At 48.2% G+C, this 16,690-nt stretch overlaps 1 protein-coding gene across 5 annotated transcripts in view; it reads left to right on the top strand.

Moving 5' to 3' along the window:
* The window catches only part of MYLK2 (myosin light chain kinase 2), a 102,178-nt gene that overhangs the window by 23,318 nt on the left and 62,170 nt on the right, over nt 1-16,690 (top strand). For all 5 annotated transcript variants that reach the window (XR_014157925.1, XR_014157926.1, XM_081867760.1 and 2 more), the window contains exons 4-11: nt 1,668-1,773; nt 4,091-4,184; nt 5,457-5,566; nt 6,747-6,888; nt 8,174-8,244; nt 9,281-9,409; nt 11,950-12,102; nt 15,836-15,968. Coding sequence is in view for 3 of the 5 variants with exons in the window: in XM_081867760.1 (XP_081723886.1) it covers nt 1,668-1,773; nt 4,091-4,184; nt 5,457-5,566; nt 6,747-6,888; nt 8,174-8,244; nt 9,281-9,409; nt 11,950-12,102; nt 15,836-15,968 (938 nt within the window). In the remaining 2 variants the exon portion in view is untranslated. The remainder of the gene's footprint in view (nt 1-1,667; nt 1,774-4,090; nt 4,185-5,456; nt 5,567-6,746; nt 6,889-8,173; nt 8,245-9,280; nt 9,410-11,949; nt 12,103-15,835; nt 15,969-16,690) is intronic.

The following is a 16,690-nucleotide window of genomic DNA, read 5'->3' as shown; positions in this document are numbered from 1 at the left end:
TGCCCAGAAGCACCATCCCCATTTCGCCAGTAGGTGTCGCCCTCTGCACATACCTTGGGGAAGCACTGCTGCATACAGAATTTTCACCATCAGCTGTGAATCCTGGCCATGGCAATTTCCATCAGCGGCTGGGCTGCGTTTGCAGCACTGAAGACACCTCCCCCCCGGCGGGGGGGGGGGCACAAGCCTGGCCAGGGTGTGTGGTGGAGGTCCTGGGCTGCCCAGAGGACAAGATCTGCTCCCCCTCACAGCCCCATCGATGTGGCCCTAAGCAAAGCAGAGCAAGAGGTTTGGCTGCAGGAGTTGCAGGAAGGAGCAGCCAAGCAGCCTGTGGATTTGTGTAGGGTTTCCTTAACCTTTCCTTCTTCCGAAAATGTCCCACAAGGCAGCAGTCACAGATTTTCCTTGGGGCTTACTTTCATTAATTTTTTTTTTAATTTGGTTTTACAAATTTATGCACATTCAAAATCACAAATGAATAAAATTACAAGAATCTTCCAAATCTTTAGGCTTCCCTCCTCCCCTCCATGGTTTCTTTAGTTAACTTTTTCAACTGCATACTGTAAATAATAATAATAATAATAATAATATTAATAATAATAATAATAATAATTTATTTATACCCCGCCCATCTGGCTGGGTTTCCCCAGCCACTCTGGGCGGCTTCCAACAGAATATTAAAATACAATAACCTATTAAACATTAAAAGCTTCCCTAAACAGGGCTGCTAAATCACTCTAGCTTTTCAGTTCTCTGCTGGGTCCAAAGTCTATGTAACATTACAAGAGTTATTTCAAATCTGCTAAAGAGTTCAAATGTTTGCAGTATAATATAAATTCGCCTCTTCCACGCTTGTGTGTGATGTCATTTTGACTGTCTGCGCATGCGTGAGTGGCGAAACCCGGAAGTAACGCATTCCGTTACTTCCGGGTCGCCGCGGATCGCAACCCAAAAGCGCTCAACCTGAAGCAACTTCAACCCGAGATATGACTGTACTATTCATTGTATCAAATTGCAGATTTCAATGGATTGCAGATTTCAATAAGTATCTATTCCACCTGTCTGTTCAAAGAGTCCAATAATCCACATGAAGGGTTGTTACAGTTCCACAGAATCCTTTCAAAGAATCTAAGACAAGGATTTCCCGGAATATTAGCCCTGTTTCACCATCCTAGGTTTCATCAGTAGAACAGGCTCATATACTATGCTATAAGATCCACTATCCTGTAATATTACATATGAGCCTGTTCTACTGATGAAGCCTAGGATGGCAAAACAAGGCTAATATTCCGGGAAATCCTTGTCTTAGACTCTGTGAAAGGATTCTGTGGAACTGTAAATTATTGGACTCTAAGAACAGACAGGTGGAATAGATACTTATACATGTATGGACCTTATGCATGAACGGACTAGAGATTGCATTGATCCATTGGGTCTTCTGTTTTTTCCATCGAACTTTATGAGACTTCTGTTGAAATCTACAATTTGATACAGTGAATAGTGTACCTTATTTATTCAAAAGTACAGCCAGGTAGGTCTTGTGTGTTTATTGAGACAGTTTCTAGGAGCCACGGAGGAGAGCTGGCTACAGGGTGGGAGCCCCTGGTGGACGAATGAATTAGCCCAGTGGTTTTCCTTTTGTTTTAACCTCTGCCTCTCCCTTCCAGATGACACTCCCCCTCCACCTGCTCCCTTCACCCACCGCATCGTCCAGCTGAGAACGGGGGAGTTCAAAGACACCTACAGCATCAACACCAAGGAGATGCTAGGAGGGTAAGGCCTGGCCGGGGGGTGGGAGGAAGAGGGTGCCAAATCGTTCACTCTTCCAGTGACATAATTGTGGGAATGTTCAGGGTGGCAAGAGAGGATATATTGTTTATTAATATCCTACCTAACTTATAGCAACTTATAAGTTCTATACCTTAGCAGACTTTTACATTTCCCTTTATAAATGCACAGCAGATAGCTGGCTGAAGGCTTGTGTTAGCCTCTCAATATTGGGTTCCTGCTAAGTTCCCTTACATCCCTCTTAAAAGAATAAACACACCACAATCTTGTTTAAAGTACAGTGGACGCTCGGGTTGTGAAAGTTGCACGTTCACAACCCACAGCGTTCGCAACCGGCATCTGCGCACGTGCAGGTTGTGATTCGGTGCTTCTGCGCATGAGCAAAGCACAATTTAGCGCTTCTGCACATGTGCGACCGCTGAAACCTAGAAGTAACCTGCTCCAGTACTTCCGGGTTTTGGCGGTCCACAAAACGAAAAAACGCAACCTGAAGCAGCTGTAACACGAGGTATGACTGTATATAAAATAAGTTTACACACATCATCAGCTCACAGTTGGATCCCTGAAGGCAGACGTAGTTACAAAGTATATATGTGTGGATCTGTGAGATGCTCCAACAATGGAGGAAGCCAAAGACAGAGATGGTGCTGCGTGCCTTGTCCATTTTGTTACCTGGGCAGGTAAGGTCACGCCCACCTCTAGTCACATGCAAAGGAAGGATGTCCCAGCCCAGGAGGAAACAGGAAGTTTTCGACTGGCCGGACCAAACATCCCTCCGCATGTCCACTCTAGGAAAACAAGGAATGTCATACTTGACTGCTACTTATGTATCACATCCCACAATAATTGTGACTGTTTCCAATTTCCTGACGGTTTGCTGCAATACGGATATTATTTTCGAAATAATGCACATAAAAGAAAATGCAGCAGTAAGATTGGCATTTGTAAATGAAAGAAAGAATGCTGCAATGTTTTATAAACTGCAGAATATTGAAGAAAACACACCCACCCGGCTGCAAACCAAACCCTTTCAAGCAATCAGTAAGCAACAGACCAATAAAGTATTGCCTTAATTGTATTGTTTTTTCTCTCTTTTTTGTTCTTTTTTTCTTTTGTCTTCTTTTTTCCTTTTCTTTTTTGTAAGCTTTAAAAGTTATAAATATTATTTTTTTAAAAAAATAAAGTATTGCCTTAAAGCAGGGGTAGGCAACCTAAGGCCCAGAGGCCGGATGCGGCCCAATCGCCTTCTCAATGCGGCCCGTGGACGGTCTGGGAATCAGCGTTTTCTTACATGAGTAGACTGTGTCCTTTTCTATAAAATGCATCTCTGGGTTATTTGTGGGGCATAGGAATTCGTTCATATTTTTTTCTTCTTCAAAATATAGTCCAGCCCACCACATGGTCTGAGGGACGGTGGACCGGCCCACGGCTGAAAAAGGTTGCTGACCCCTGCCTTAAAGGAACACTTAGCTCAGTTGGTTAGAGCAGTGTGTTGATAATGCCAAGGTTGCAGGTTCGATCCCCGTATGGGGCAGCTGCGTATTCCTGCATTTCAGGGGGATGGACTAGATGATCCTTGGGTCCCTTCCAATTCTATGATTCGCAACACCATCAAATCTAGAAGCCAGGTCATTCATCATTCAGATTTAGAGACCCCCATTACTTTCTCATGCATGCACTCTTGGGTTGGGGCAACTGGCTGAAATGTTTTTAAATGTTTTAAATGGTTCTCAATTTTGCTTCGCTGTTTTGTTTTTGCTGGGCTGATGTTGATTAAATGTTTAGTTGGGTTTGGTGGTTATTATAATTTAGGTATAACTGTAAATTGTTTATTATTGTTAATGGTTTCTCTTGATTTTTTGTTTATTTGTTGCTCATACAGGATATTTTGTTTCTTAATTTTGGATGCATTGTTATGTTTTTATATGTGTTGTAAGCTGGGGAAACCCAGCAAGATGGGTGGTATATAAATTAAAATATTATTATTATTATTAGAAAGAACTGTAATGAGAGGTTTGTTGTTACCAAGCCATCATTGCACACAGTGCCTGAAAGCAGTTTTAAAAGGCAAAAGGGTCTTTGCCCCCAAGGAGTTTACAATCCAGAAAGATAATTGGTGATGGTGGTGAAACAGAAAGGGGAAAGTGAGGATGAGGAGGAAGGGATAAACGTCATCCATTCTTAAACATTTGTTGCAGTTGGGAGTTAGGCTTCATGGAAAAAGTGAGCTTTTTAGTGCTTTGGAGGAACTTAGGCAAGCCCTGAGAATTATGAATTCTTTCCATTCTCTTTTCCACCACAGGGGGAAGTTTGGAGAAGTCCGTACGTGTGCAGTGAAGGAGACGGGCCTCAAGCTGGCCGTGAAAATTATTAAGAAGCAGGGGCCGAAAGACAGGGTAGGTGCCCTCTGGTGTGCAGTGTGCTGCAACATGTAGCAATGCGCGCAACACCTTTTCTGCACCGGTCTTTGTGCTGGGTTTTCCTGCACGGCTGCCCTGCTAAGTTTAGTTCAGGTTTGTGAAACTCATTCATCATTTTGTCCAGCCGAAACGAGGACCAAAGCGACGGACGAAAGAGTGCAAAATAACATAAGAACAGTGCAAATTTACTAAAAGGTGTTTTGTCAGCGCTTGTTCAACAGAGCCTCCCCTACTCCTCCTCACGCCCTGGGCATTTCCAAAACCTGTTCCAACTGTGCTGGGCCTGGAGGTTAACCCGAGCAATGCGTTCCAGGTCCGGTCCCGAATCCAGGGATTCCACGAGGCGTCCGTTCGACAGGGCCAAGGCAGGAAACCAGGCTAGGCCAGGCACAGGGTCTCAGGCAGGTTCCAGCAAGCAGCAATGTTGCTCCCGCAACTTGGGGCAGGGTCTGACAGCCTTTTATCTCTGCCGGAGTAATGGCTGGTCCTGATCCCCCAGCGACTCACCTCCCTGTCTCGCCTGAAGGCGAGCACTCCTCCTGCGAGTACTCAGGTCTCTCGTTCTCTCAGACCTTAGTCTCTGCAGCTCGGGAGACATCGGTGGGTTACTAAACCCAGGGGCCGCCTCAGCCTCCCCTGACCCAACCGGTAGTGGAGCAGCTGTAAGTGATGGCCCAGCTGGAGGCAACGAGGTCATCCCTGCATCTGGAGCCAGGGCAGGTTCAGGCCCCTGACTCGGCCCAGCTGGTGCTTGATGCAGGGGAACCTGTGCAGACTGGGACTCTTCAGGATCAGGCCCCAGACTTGGTTCAGATGATGCCTGAGGCAGAGGATCCAGTGCGGACTGAGACTCCTCTGGTTCCGAGTCTGAGTCCCAGGCCATCACATCGGGAGGGTTGGGGGAACCCCTAGAACAGATTTGGGGGGAAGAGAGGGGAAACACTGTTGTGCAAGAAGAAATCCTTGCACTGACAGGGCATGTTAGTTGGATAGCACCCATGATCTGCACATAGGTGGCAGCATGCCAGAAGCGTCTCTCCTGAAGCCCATCCTTTGCCAACCTGGTGGCCTTCCTAGATTTTGTACCGCAACTCCTATCAGTCTCAGCTGGTGGAAGTTGTCATTCAAAACTATGACATTGGCAGGGGCTGATGGGAGTTGTGGTTCAAAATGCCTGGAGGGTACCAGCCTGGCAAAGGCTCCCCTAGCCAGCCTCCGTTCCACGCTGACCAGCTTTTGCCCCTCTAGGAAGCGGCCGAGGTGGAAATCGACGTGATGAATCAGCTGAACCACCGGAACCTGATCCAACTATACGACGCCATCGAGACTCCGAAGGACATCATGCTCTTCATGGAGTTGTGAGTCATGGAGTTGCGAGGCAGGCTCTTGCTCTGCGGGCAATCGCCGTGCTCGGGCCTGCAGTTTGAAAAGACACGACACATGAGGAAAAACGAAAGTGGAGGGAGGAGGTGAAAAGCAAGCTCTGGCACAAGTTTAGCAGAAACGGCATTGATTCATGCAAATGAGGACATTTGTTTCTTTTTCCCCTCAAAGTTTTATTATTAAATTTTCCACAATTATAACAAATATAACATAAAAAAGAAGAAAAATACAAAAAAGAAACAATACAGTATTGCAAAACAAAAAACAAAACAACAACAATCTTAGTCCCATATCCCTTAAAAACCCAATTTTATTTATATTGTTAACTGACTTCCCCAGATCCCTCCCTCCTGAATTTCATTGTGTCTGTATGTAACACCTTTCCAATATCATTCTTAAACTAAAAATATTTCCAGCAATTAACTATCTTTTTCTCTTTTCTTATTGTTCTTAATCCAACTGATTTAATTAAATCCTAAATTAATCTTAGGCCTATTTGGTGCTTTCAAGTCACTTCCAATTATTTATATTACAATATTTATTCAAGTAGTCCTTAAATTTCTTCCAATCTTCTTGATATTCCTCATCTTTCTGGTCACGGATTCTTCCAGTCAGGACATTTGTTTCATTGGTGTGGCAACCAGCCTAAATGTGACCTAAATGTGGGAGGATATGGGATGGCCTTTTGATGATGTCACATGAACACTGGGAAAATCCCACATGCATGAGTAGCACCCAGAATGCACTGCCCTGAGCATAGCTGTCAAGCGTCCCTTATTTGGCGGGACAGTCCCTTATCCCAGCGCCGTGTCTCGCTGCTGTCCCTTATTGATGATGTCCCTTAAATAAGCTACTGAAGGTAATGGGGTCCTTCATATGTCCAGCTGACCTTTGTCAACAACAAATTGTTGCTGGTTTTTTGTGTTGAATAGATGCTATATGGTAATTTATGGACCTAATAGGTATCTAAAGCCATTTGCACGCAACAAAATATGTATTTTATCAAAGTAATTGTTTATTCCTTATTTTGGCTGCTGATCCCTTATTTTCGAGGCTTCTCGTCCCTTATTTTCAAATCTGTAAGTTGACAGCTGTGGCCCTGAGGGGTTTGGGGTTCACCTGATGGTCTAAGGCAGCCCCTTTCCTGCTTTGCAGCGTGGAGGGCGGCGAGCTCTTTGAGCGGATCATCGACGAGGATTACCAGCTGACGGAGGTGGACTGCATGGTCTTTGTGCGTCAGATCTGTGATGGGATCCTCTTCATGCACCACATGAGTGTTCTCCACCTGGACCTCAAGGTAGGACAACATCTCTGCTCTCCGTCAAGAAGGAGGAGGAGGAGGAGGAGGGCCAAAGCTATTGTGGGGCACAAGAACTTTGGGGCCAAACCAGCAGTTCCCGGACCCTGGTTCCATAAAGGCGTCTGTAGCAGCTCCGACGCGACCTTATAAAAAGCATCACTCAGAGTAGAAGTTTGCATAACCCACTAAGGAAGATAAAATTCAGAAGTGCAGCAATTAATGGCACGTTTATACAAATTCCAATGAAAACCTATTTAGTTGAATTCAGCAAAATGGATCTATCTGATCCAGTGATACCAACTTTTCAGAGTCAGATGGGGTATAAATTATTTATTTATCGTATTTTTCGCTCTATCAGATGCACCAGACCACAAGACATACCTAGTTTTTGGAGGAGGAAAACAAGACAAAAAATATTCTAAATCTCAGAAGCCAGAACAGCAAGAGGGATCGCTGCGCAGTGAAAGCAGCAATCCCTCTTGCTGTTCTGGCTTCTGGGATAGCTGCGCAGCCTGCATTCGCTCCATAAGATGCACACACATTTCCCCTTACTTTTTAGGAGGGAAAAAGTGAGTCTTATGGAGCAAAAAATACAGTATTTATTATACACTCCCTGCTGCCTCCTTGCCTCTTAACAGCCCCTGCACCAGGTAATCCCACTGCCGCCCAGGGGCTCCTACTACCAACTTTGGTAAGGTAAAGGTAAAGGGACCCCTGACCATTAGGTCCAATCGCAGACAACTCTGGGGTTGTGGCGCTCATCTCGCTTTACTGGCCGAGGGAGCCTGCATACAGCTTCCGGGTCATGTGGCCAGCATGACTAAGCCGCTTCTGGCAAACCACAGCAGCGCACGGAAACACCGTTTACCTTCCCGCCGGAGCAGTACCTATTTATCTACTTGCACTTTGACGTGCTCTCGAACTGCTAGGTGGGCAGGAGCAGGGACCGAGCAACGGGAGCTCACCCCGTCGCGGGGATTCGAACCGCCAATCTTCTGATCGGCATGTCCTAGGCTCAGTGGTTTAACCCACAGCGCCACCTGCGTCCCTACCAACTTTAGTAACCACTGCCAAAAAAAGAGATGGGCATGAAACATCTGTGGGTCTGCCCAGTTCCTCTACTGAGCCAGACACAAGATATCTAGTGGGCAGAGAGACCTTCCTGCCATCTTCCCCAAACCTTTCCAGATTTCAAGGGGATTATTTGCAGGTTCCCCACAAAGTCACTAACCGGAGGTGGTGTTTTGGGGTGGGGGGTGTTATCTTTTCTCTCCCTCCGCAGCCTGAGAATATCCTGTGCGTGACCTCGACTGGCCACATGGTGAAGATAATTGATTTTGGACTCGCCCGAAGGTAATGCCCAGAGCAGGGGTCAGCAAACTTACCGCTCCTCGGGCCGGTGTTTCCAGTGCCGATCGCACGGGGGGCCGGAGGGCAAGGGAACGCGCGCCCATATGCGTGCGCACATGCTATTTCTGGCGCACTTCCAGGTCGGAGGAGCACCAGAAATAGCTTGTGCGCATGTGCAGGGGCCTCCTTTGACCCGGATGTGCACCAGAATAATACTTGCGCATGTGCAAATAACGCTTGCGCATGGATGAAATTTAAAGACTATTTACTGAAATACGTTAAGATAACTTAATTGGAAAAACTTTCAAATAACAGATAGGCTGAGTATTTAAATATGTGATGTTAGAGAACAATATGTTTAAAGTTATAATGAAAAGAAAGATGTTAAGTGAATAAGTTAATATGACGAGAAAAATTGGAAAACTGTTACAATGATATACACCAAAATTCAGCTAGGGGGATTTGAGGAAGTCACTTAACAATAAAAAATTCCTTCCAGACTATGGCAGACCAACACGGCTACCTATCTGTCACTTAACAATGTTACTAAGATTGGATCAAGTTCAGTTGTGATTTATGTTTGTTTGTTTGTTTAAAATTTTGGAAAATCAATAAAAAATTTGGGGGGGAAACAAATAACACTTGCGCATGTGCACAAGCTATTTCCGGTGCTCCTCCGACCCGGAAGTGGGCAGCCGTGTAGTGCAGCGCCGCACTGGTAAGAGCGGGTGCCGACAGTGGGCAGCGGGGGTTGCTGTGGGCCAGATAAATGAGTCCCCTGGGCCTTGTTTGGCCCGCGGGCCTTAGTTTGGGGACCCCTGGCCCAGAGCATCGCCAGCCTGCACCAGCCCCCTCTCCCCTTTCCGCACTCGTGACCCTGCTGTGTGCCTCTTCTGGGCACCGGGAGAGGGGAGGGCACAGGACAAAGTCATTTCTGAAGGGAGCAGCATCCTGGTGCCCACCTTCCTGGGGGGTGGATGGGCCAGGTGTTGGTGTGCATTGATGGTGCTAGATTCTTCTCTCTCTCTCACCTTCAAAGGTACAACCCCAGAGAAAAGCTGAAAGTGAACTTTGGCACCCCCGAGTTCCTGTCTCCGGAGGTGGTCAGCTACGAACAAGTCTCCTACACAACGGATATGTGGAGCATGGGGGTGATCACCTACATGCTGTGAGTTGAGGGGAAATGGTGCCTTTGCAATCAGGCATCATAATAATAATAATAATAATAATAATAATAATAATAATAATAATATTTGTACCTCGCCCATCTGGCTGGGTTTCTCCAAACCACTCTGGGCGGCTCACAATAGAATATTCAAAACATGATAAGACACCAAACATTAAAAACTTCCCTGAACAGGGCTGCCTTCAGATGTCTTTTAAAACTCAGATAACAGTAGTACCTTGTTTTGAGTCTGCCCCATTTTTAGAGTCCATTTCGTGGAACATCGGCAGCAAAACCTTGGGTTACAGACGCTTCAGGTTACATACGCTTCAGGTTACCGACTCCGCTAACCCAGAAATAGTACCTCGGGTTAAGAACTTTGCTTCAGGATGAGAACAGAAATCGCGCGGCGGCGGCTGTGGGAGGCCCCATTAGCTAAAGTGGTACCTCAGGTTAAGAACAGTTTCAGGTTAAGAACGGACTTCCAGAATGAATTAAGTTCTTAACCTGAGGTACCACTGTACCAGAACAGGTTACTTCCAGGTTTGCCACTCGCACAGAAGCGCAAAACTGCTCACGGGCGTTCGCAGAGCAGCACTTTGTCGAGCGTCTGGGGCTCCGGAACGGATCCTGGACTCAAAACGAGGTACCACTGTAGTTGTTTATTTCCTTGACATCTGGTGGGAGGGCATTCCACAGGGCAGGCGCCACTACTGAGAAGGCCCTCTGTCTGGTTCCCTGTAACCTCACTTCTCGCAGCGAGGGAACCGCCAGAAGGCCCTCAGGCCCTCAGTGTCCTGGTAGAACGATGGGGGTGGAGACGCTCCTTCAGGTATACAGGACCGAGTCCCTTTAGGGCTTTAAAGGTCAGCACCAACACTTTGAATTGTGCTCAGAAACGTACTGGGAGCCAATGTAGGTCTCTCAGGACCAGTGTTATGTGGTCTCGGTGGCCACTCCCAGTCACCAGTCTAGCTGCCGCATTTGTCATTTATTTTATTTATTAAATTTGCATACCCTCATTCATCTGGAGATCAGAGGGTGGTTCATAAACATAAAAGCACCAAATGAGAAAACAAAAATACCGTATTTTTCGCCCTATAGGACGCACTTTTTCCCCTCCAAAAATGAAGGGGAAATGTGGGTGCGTCCTATGGGGCGAATACAGGCTTTCACTGAAGCCTGGGGAGCGAGAGGCTCTCGCTCTCCAGGCTTCAGGAAGCTCTGCGCAACCCTCCGGAGCCCGGCGCGAAGTCACGTCGGCCTCCGGAGGGTCGCGCAAAGCTGCCTGCCCTCCCGGGCTCCGTGCAGCTCTGTGCATCCGTCCGGAGCCCGGTGCCAAGCCGCGTCGGCCTCCGGAGGGTCACGCAGAGCTGCCTGCCCTCCCGGGGTCCGCGCAGCTCTGCGCATCGCTCCGGAGGCCGGCGCCAAGCCGCGCCGGCCTCCGAAGGGTCGCGCAGAGATGCCTGCGCTCCCGGGCTGCGTGCAGCTCTGCGCGATGCTCCGGACCCCGGCGCCAAGCCTCGCCGGCCTCCGGAGGGTTGCTCAGAGCTGCCTGCATTAGGAAGCCTCAGCGCGCCCGGGCTTCGCACAGCTGTCCGCAGTCCTGGGGAGACCGGCGTGGCTCCCTAGGCTTGCGGATAGCAGGCTCTTCTGGGGGCTGCGGTCGGGGGAAGCTCGGGCTTTACCCTGCTCCAGCCCCGTGCCTGGGGGGGAAATAATTTTTTTTCTTTATTCCCCCCCCCAAAAAAACCTAGGTGCGTCCTATAGGGCGGTGCGTCCTATGGGGCGAAAAATACGGTACATAATAAAACAAAGAGGCAGAAGGGAGGGACCCTGAGGGTCATCTAGCCCAACCCCATGCAATGCAGGAATCAAAGTGTCCCTGACAGTCGGCACTTTGCTCAGAAACCTCCAAGGAAGGGGATTCCACAACTTCCTCTGCCGAACAGCTCTTGCTGTCAGAAAGTTCTTCCCGATGTTTAGTTGAAATCTCCTTTCTTCTACAGTCATACCTCTTGTAACGTTTGCTTCAGGTTGAGCGTTTTCAGGTTGCATCAGGAAGTAACGGAATGGGTTCCTTCCGGGTTTCGCCGCTCGCGCATGCGCAGATGCGCAAAATGACACCACGCGCATGCGCAGAAGTGGCGAATCGTGACCTGCGCAGACGCGGGTTGCGTTCTTTTCAGGTTGCAAGCGGGCATCCGGAACGGATCCCGTTCGCAACCAGAGGTGCCGCTGTAATTTGAATCCGTTGGTTGCGGTCCTGACCTCTGGGGCGAAACAGCAATGGATTTGGCAGAAACAGATCTGCAGCAGAACACCCACGACGTCGATTGCGGTGGAGAGAGGTTGGAAGGGAAATGGGCCCAGGGAGCCGATTTTTTTGTGCTCTGACATGGCCACGGCATGTTCTGGAGCAGCCAGGCTCCTGGCCCTGGAGTCGCTTGCATTTGCCAAATTTATGAGCCCCAGGAGAGTTTTCCTTCACTAAGGAGCCTTGATTGACGCTCTCTCTCCTCGTCTCCCCACCCTGTTCTCAGGCTGAGCGGACTCTCCCCTTTCCTGGGCGACAACGACACAGAAACCCTCAACAACGTCCTGGCAGCCAACTGGTATTTTGATGAGGAAGCTTTTGAGGGCATCTCTGAAGAAGCCAAGGACTTTGTCTCCAACTTGATTATCAAGAACAAAAGGTCTGGGACCATTTGGGGCAAAAGGGGGGGGGAGCTTTGCAATTTTCTGTGTGGGAACCGATTAACCTCCAGGTCAGCCAGAGAGCAAATGGAGAGGCACCACACCCTTTAACATTTTCTAGCTGGAGGGAGACCAGTAGAAAACTGCACAGGCTCTTTAGAATCATGGAACCAGAGAGCTGGAAGGGACCACAGGGCAGCGGCGTAGTGTGGGTTGTCAGCACCCGGGGCAAGGCAAGTAATTTGCGCCCCCTAACCCGGGGCAAGGCAAGTAATTTGCGCCCCTAACCTGCCGCCGCTGCCAGCTTCTTCTTGCTGCTGCCTGGGCTGGGGTATTTACGGTAAGGTAGCCACAGCGGCGGCGGGCCTGTGTCAGGTGATCTGAGGTGAGTTGCCGCTGGCGCTGCCGCCCAAACGACGCCGCTTGCCCGGAGGAGGAGGAGGAGGGCAGAGAGGCGAGGAAAATGCAACATGGCCCAGCTGCTGCAGCAGCAGCGGCGGGGCTGTGAGGAGGGGCTGCCTGGCGCGCCCTCCGCGGCGAGCGCTGAGAGCCAGTGCCTGCCGGACGCCTTCAGCCCGGACGCGCGCGCAGCTCGTCGGTTCCGTGAGACATGGGGCTCTGCTACAGCCTGCGCCCGAGGCTCTTCGGCGACTCCGGAGGCGGCGAGCGCGCCACCCCCCAGATGTTGCGCTTGGTGCGGCCGGGCCCCCCTGCACCCCCGACGCTACGCCACTGCCACAGGGGTCATCTAGTCCAACCCCCTTTTTGCCCAGTGTGAGACTTGAACCACAACCCTGAGAGTTTCATGCTCCACCAACCAAGCTATCCTGGTTGAAGAAGCGAATCTGGCTTCTGCTGTGATGACCGAGGAAGTTTCTGGAAAAGAGGGGAGGCGATAGAGGTTTCTTAAAGGAAACGGGGCACTGAGAAAGGGGGTAGAGAGACTTTTTCTCCTTACTCACATGACACTAGAAGTTGTGGACATCCATAAGGACCTAAAAAGAGCTGCTGGATCAGGCCAATGGCTTTTTTTAAAAAATTACATTTTTATTGATTTTTTAATATATCAGTTCCAACAGTCATACAACATAACTTCTCATCTTATACAATATTTTTAGACTTCCATCAACACCGCTGATGATTTTCCCGTTCTCTATCGCTTATTATGCATTTCTTAATTTCTGTATTTTTTAAATTTAATTTAATTTATTATTTATACCCCGCCCATCTGGCTGGGCTTCCCCAGCCACTCTTGGCGGCTTCCAACCAAATATTAAAATACAGTAATACATCAAACATTAAAAGCTTCCCTAAACAGGGCTGCCTTCAGATGTCTTCTAAAAGTTTGGTAGTTGTTCTTCTCTTTGACATCTGGTGGGAGGGAGTTCCACAGGGCAGGTGCCACTACCGAGAAGGCCCTCTGCCTGGTTCCCTGTAACTTGGCTTCTCACAGTTAAGGAACCGCCAGAAGGCCCTCGGCGCTGGACCTCAGTATCCAGGCAGAACGATGGGGGTGGAGACACTCCTTCAGATGTACTGGACCGAGGCCATTTAGGGCTTTCAAGGTCAGCACCAACACTTTGAGCTGTGCTCAGAAATGTCCTGGGAGCCAATGGAGGTATTTCAGGACCGGTGTTATGTGGTCTCTGCGGCCGCTCCCAGTTACCAGTCTAGCTGCCGAATTCTGGATTAGTTGTAGTTTCCGAGTCACCTTCAAAGGTAGCCCCACGTAGAGTGCATTGCAATAGTCTAAGCGGGAGATAACCAGAGCATGTAAATATATTACTTTTAACTATCCTTAACTAATAATTCTCCTCACTATCTTTCTTGCAACATTTCAAATAATTCACCTTACAAAACTTCTTGCAATCCTACCAGCGTGATCTGTTCATCACAATTGCTTTCCAAATAGTTTGTAAATTTACTCCAGTCTTCTGAGAATCTCTGGTCCCGCAGGTTTCGAATCCTTCCTGTGAATTTATCTAACTCTGCATAGTCCAGGATCAGGCCAATGGCTCATCTAGTCCAGTATCCTGTTCTCACAGTGGCCAACCAGAGGCCTGTGGGAAATCTGAAAGCAGGATTCGAACACAAACCTTCTGCCCTCCTAGGGTTTCCATCAACTGGTATTCAGACGCATTGTTGCCCCCAAGCTGGGGAGGCAAGGAAAGGCCATAATGACTAGTATAGCCATCGGCAACCCTCCATGAATTTGCTTTATCCTCTTTTAAAGGCATCCTTGTCTCCAGTTGCAGGGAGTTACACAGTTTAACACTCCATTGCATGAAGAAGGACTTCTTTCTATCTTTCCCGACATTCGGCTTCCTTGAATGCACACGAGTCCTCGTGTTTTGAGAGGGGGAAGAAACACTCCCTTAGTAATAATAATAATAATAATAATAATAATTTATTATTTATACCCCGCCCATCTGGCTGAGTTTCCCCAGCCACTCTGGGTGGCTTCCAACAAAATATTAAAATACAATAGTATAGTGAAGATAGCTATTCTTGATTAGAAAAGGAAATAAATTTGAAGAATGTAGCTTTCTCAACTCCTTCCCAAAAGTCCATATTTTAAAAAGCACCAAAAAAAAACCCCAATTGGAGGTCTGGTGTGCGGGTGAAGGGTGACGATATCTGAGTTTTTACTCAAAGATCCCTGCATATTGCATTCCGTGCTGCTCCTGAGATCTTGAGACTGGGTTTGGGTAGCAGTTGAGATGTTTACGGGTCTCTGGGATGGAGGTCTAGTTAAAGGAGCTGCGCTGCGACTCACGCCCTTTATGAACCGCACCCCAACCCTGCAGACTAGTTGCTGTCACCACGCTCCAGAAAGTTGTGATACATGGGATATCCAAGCCGCGTGTTTAAAGGGGGCCGTGCCCGTAAAACAATAACAACACACTGGAAAGATAAAAATACACCCACTAAAGATGAATGGGTACTCAAACTGTGTGAGTACTTGGAGCTCGCGAAGCTGACAGATGCAATAAGAGATAAACTTTAAAAGATGGTGAAAGAAGAATGGGAATGTTTAGATAATTATCTAGGGAATAAGGGTTCATCAATAAAGACCTGGTTATGTTTAGAATGATGCTGCGTAGGGAAATGTTCCCTGATACCAAGATGAAGGATTCTATGGAATACAGATAGAGAGAATCGATAAGAATAATGTTCTGTTGTGACCTTGACGGAAGAGTACAATAGATGAGCCTTCTTGTGTTTTGGCTCATTTCCCCCTTTCCCCCTCTTTTTTTTCTTTCCCTTTTTCCTTTCTTTCTTCCTTCCTTCTCCTTCCCTTTTTTCTTTTGTTCTATGCCATGCACTTTGATATTTTTTGTAGTTTTTTAGCCTTTCCCATTATTATTATTATTTTTTTCTTTTGTCATTTTGGTTGTGTATATTTATTTATATTTGTTTAAAAAGTTAAAAAAACAGCAACCAATAATAACACAGCAGGATAAAAACACCCTGGGGGGGGGGGGAGCTGCAGTAACTGGCTGTGTGTGGCACCAATTGGCCAGTGACTGTGCCGTCAACAACTTCCTCCCCAACCGGCAGCTGAGTACGAATTCTGCAGGGCAGGTTGGAACGCAGACTCTGTTTGATGCGCTTTCTATTCATTGCAGGGTTTTGTACGTTGCAGGATGGGGGGGCTAGGGGCTCTGGGATAAAGCAGCTGCAGGTGGTGACCCCCCCCCGATAATCTTTGCCTCTCGTCCCCCTCCCCAGCGGACGCCTGAGTGCCGCACAGTGCCTGCAACACCCCTGGCTCAACAACTTGGGAGAAAAAGCCAAGCGGGTGAACCGGCGGCTGAAATCCCAGGTCCTGCTCCGAAAATACGTGATGAAGAGGCGATGGAAGGTTTGTGTTTCTTTAGTACCGTATTTTTCGCTCTATAGGAGGCACCAGACGATAAGACACACCTAGTTTTGGGGGGAGGAAAACAAGAAAAAAAATATTTTGAATCCCAGAAGCCAGAACAGCAAGAGGGAGCTGGCTTCTGGGATACCATGTGGCTGTTCGGCTTCTGGGATGACTGTGCCAAGCCTCTTCGAGAGCCAGTGTGGTGCAGTGGTTAAGAGCAGTAGTCTCGTAATCTGGGGAACCGGGTTCGCATCTCCGCTCCTCCACATGCAGCTGCTGGTTGACCTTGGGCTAGTCTGTGAAGTCTCTCAGCCCCACTCACCTCACAGAGGGAGGAAGGGAAAGGAGATTGTGAGCTGCTTTGAGACTCCTTCGGGTAGTGATAAAGCGGGATATCAAATCCAAACTCTTCTTCCTCTTCTTCTTCAGCAGGATGAAGGCTCCCCTTGCCCGAAGAGGCTGCCCGCAGCTAAGGCAGAAGCCAGGATAGGTGCCTCGCTGAAGGGGCACTGTGCAGTTCTCCCTCTCTGCGCCTCGCCTCTCCTGCGAAGCGGGAGGAGGAACAGAAGGGGCTCCGTTCTTCCTCCCGCTTTGCTGAAGGGGCGTCTGCGCAGTGCCATTCACTCCATAAGATGCACTCACATTTCCCCTTACTTTATAGGAGGAAAAAAGTGTGTCTTATGGAGCGAAAAACACGGTACATTTCTGTCCTGAGCTTC

The sequence above is a fragment of the Podarcis erhardii genome (genome assembly GCF_964252035.2).
Source record: "Podarcis erhardii genome assembly, chromosome: 6".
In the NCBI taxonomy this organism is placed as follows: domain Eukaryota; kingdom Metazoa; phylum Chordata; class Lepidosauria; order Squamata; family Lacertidae; genus Podarcis; species Podarcis erhardii.
The sequence above is the reverse complement of the archived record's forward strand: the minus strand, read 5'-3'. Positions and strand labels throughout refer to the sequence as shown.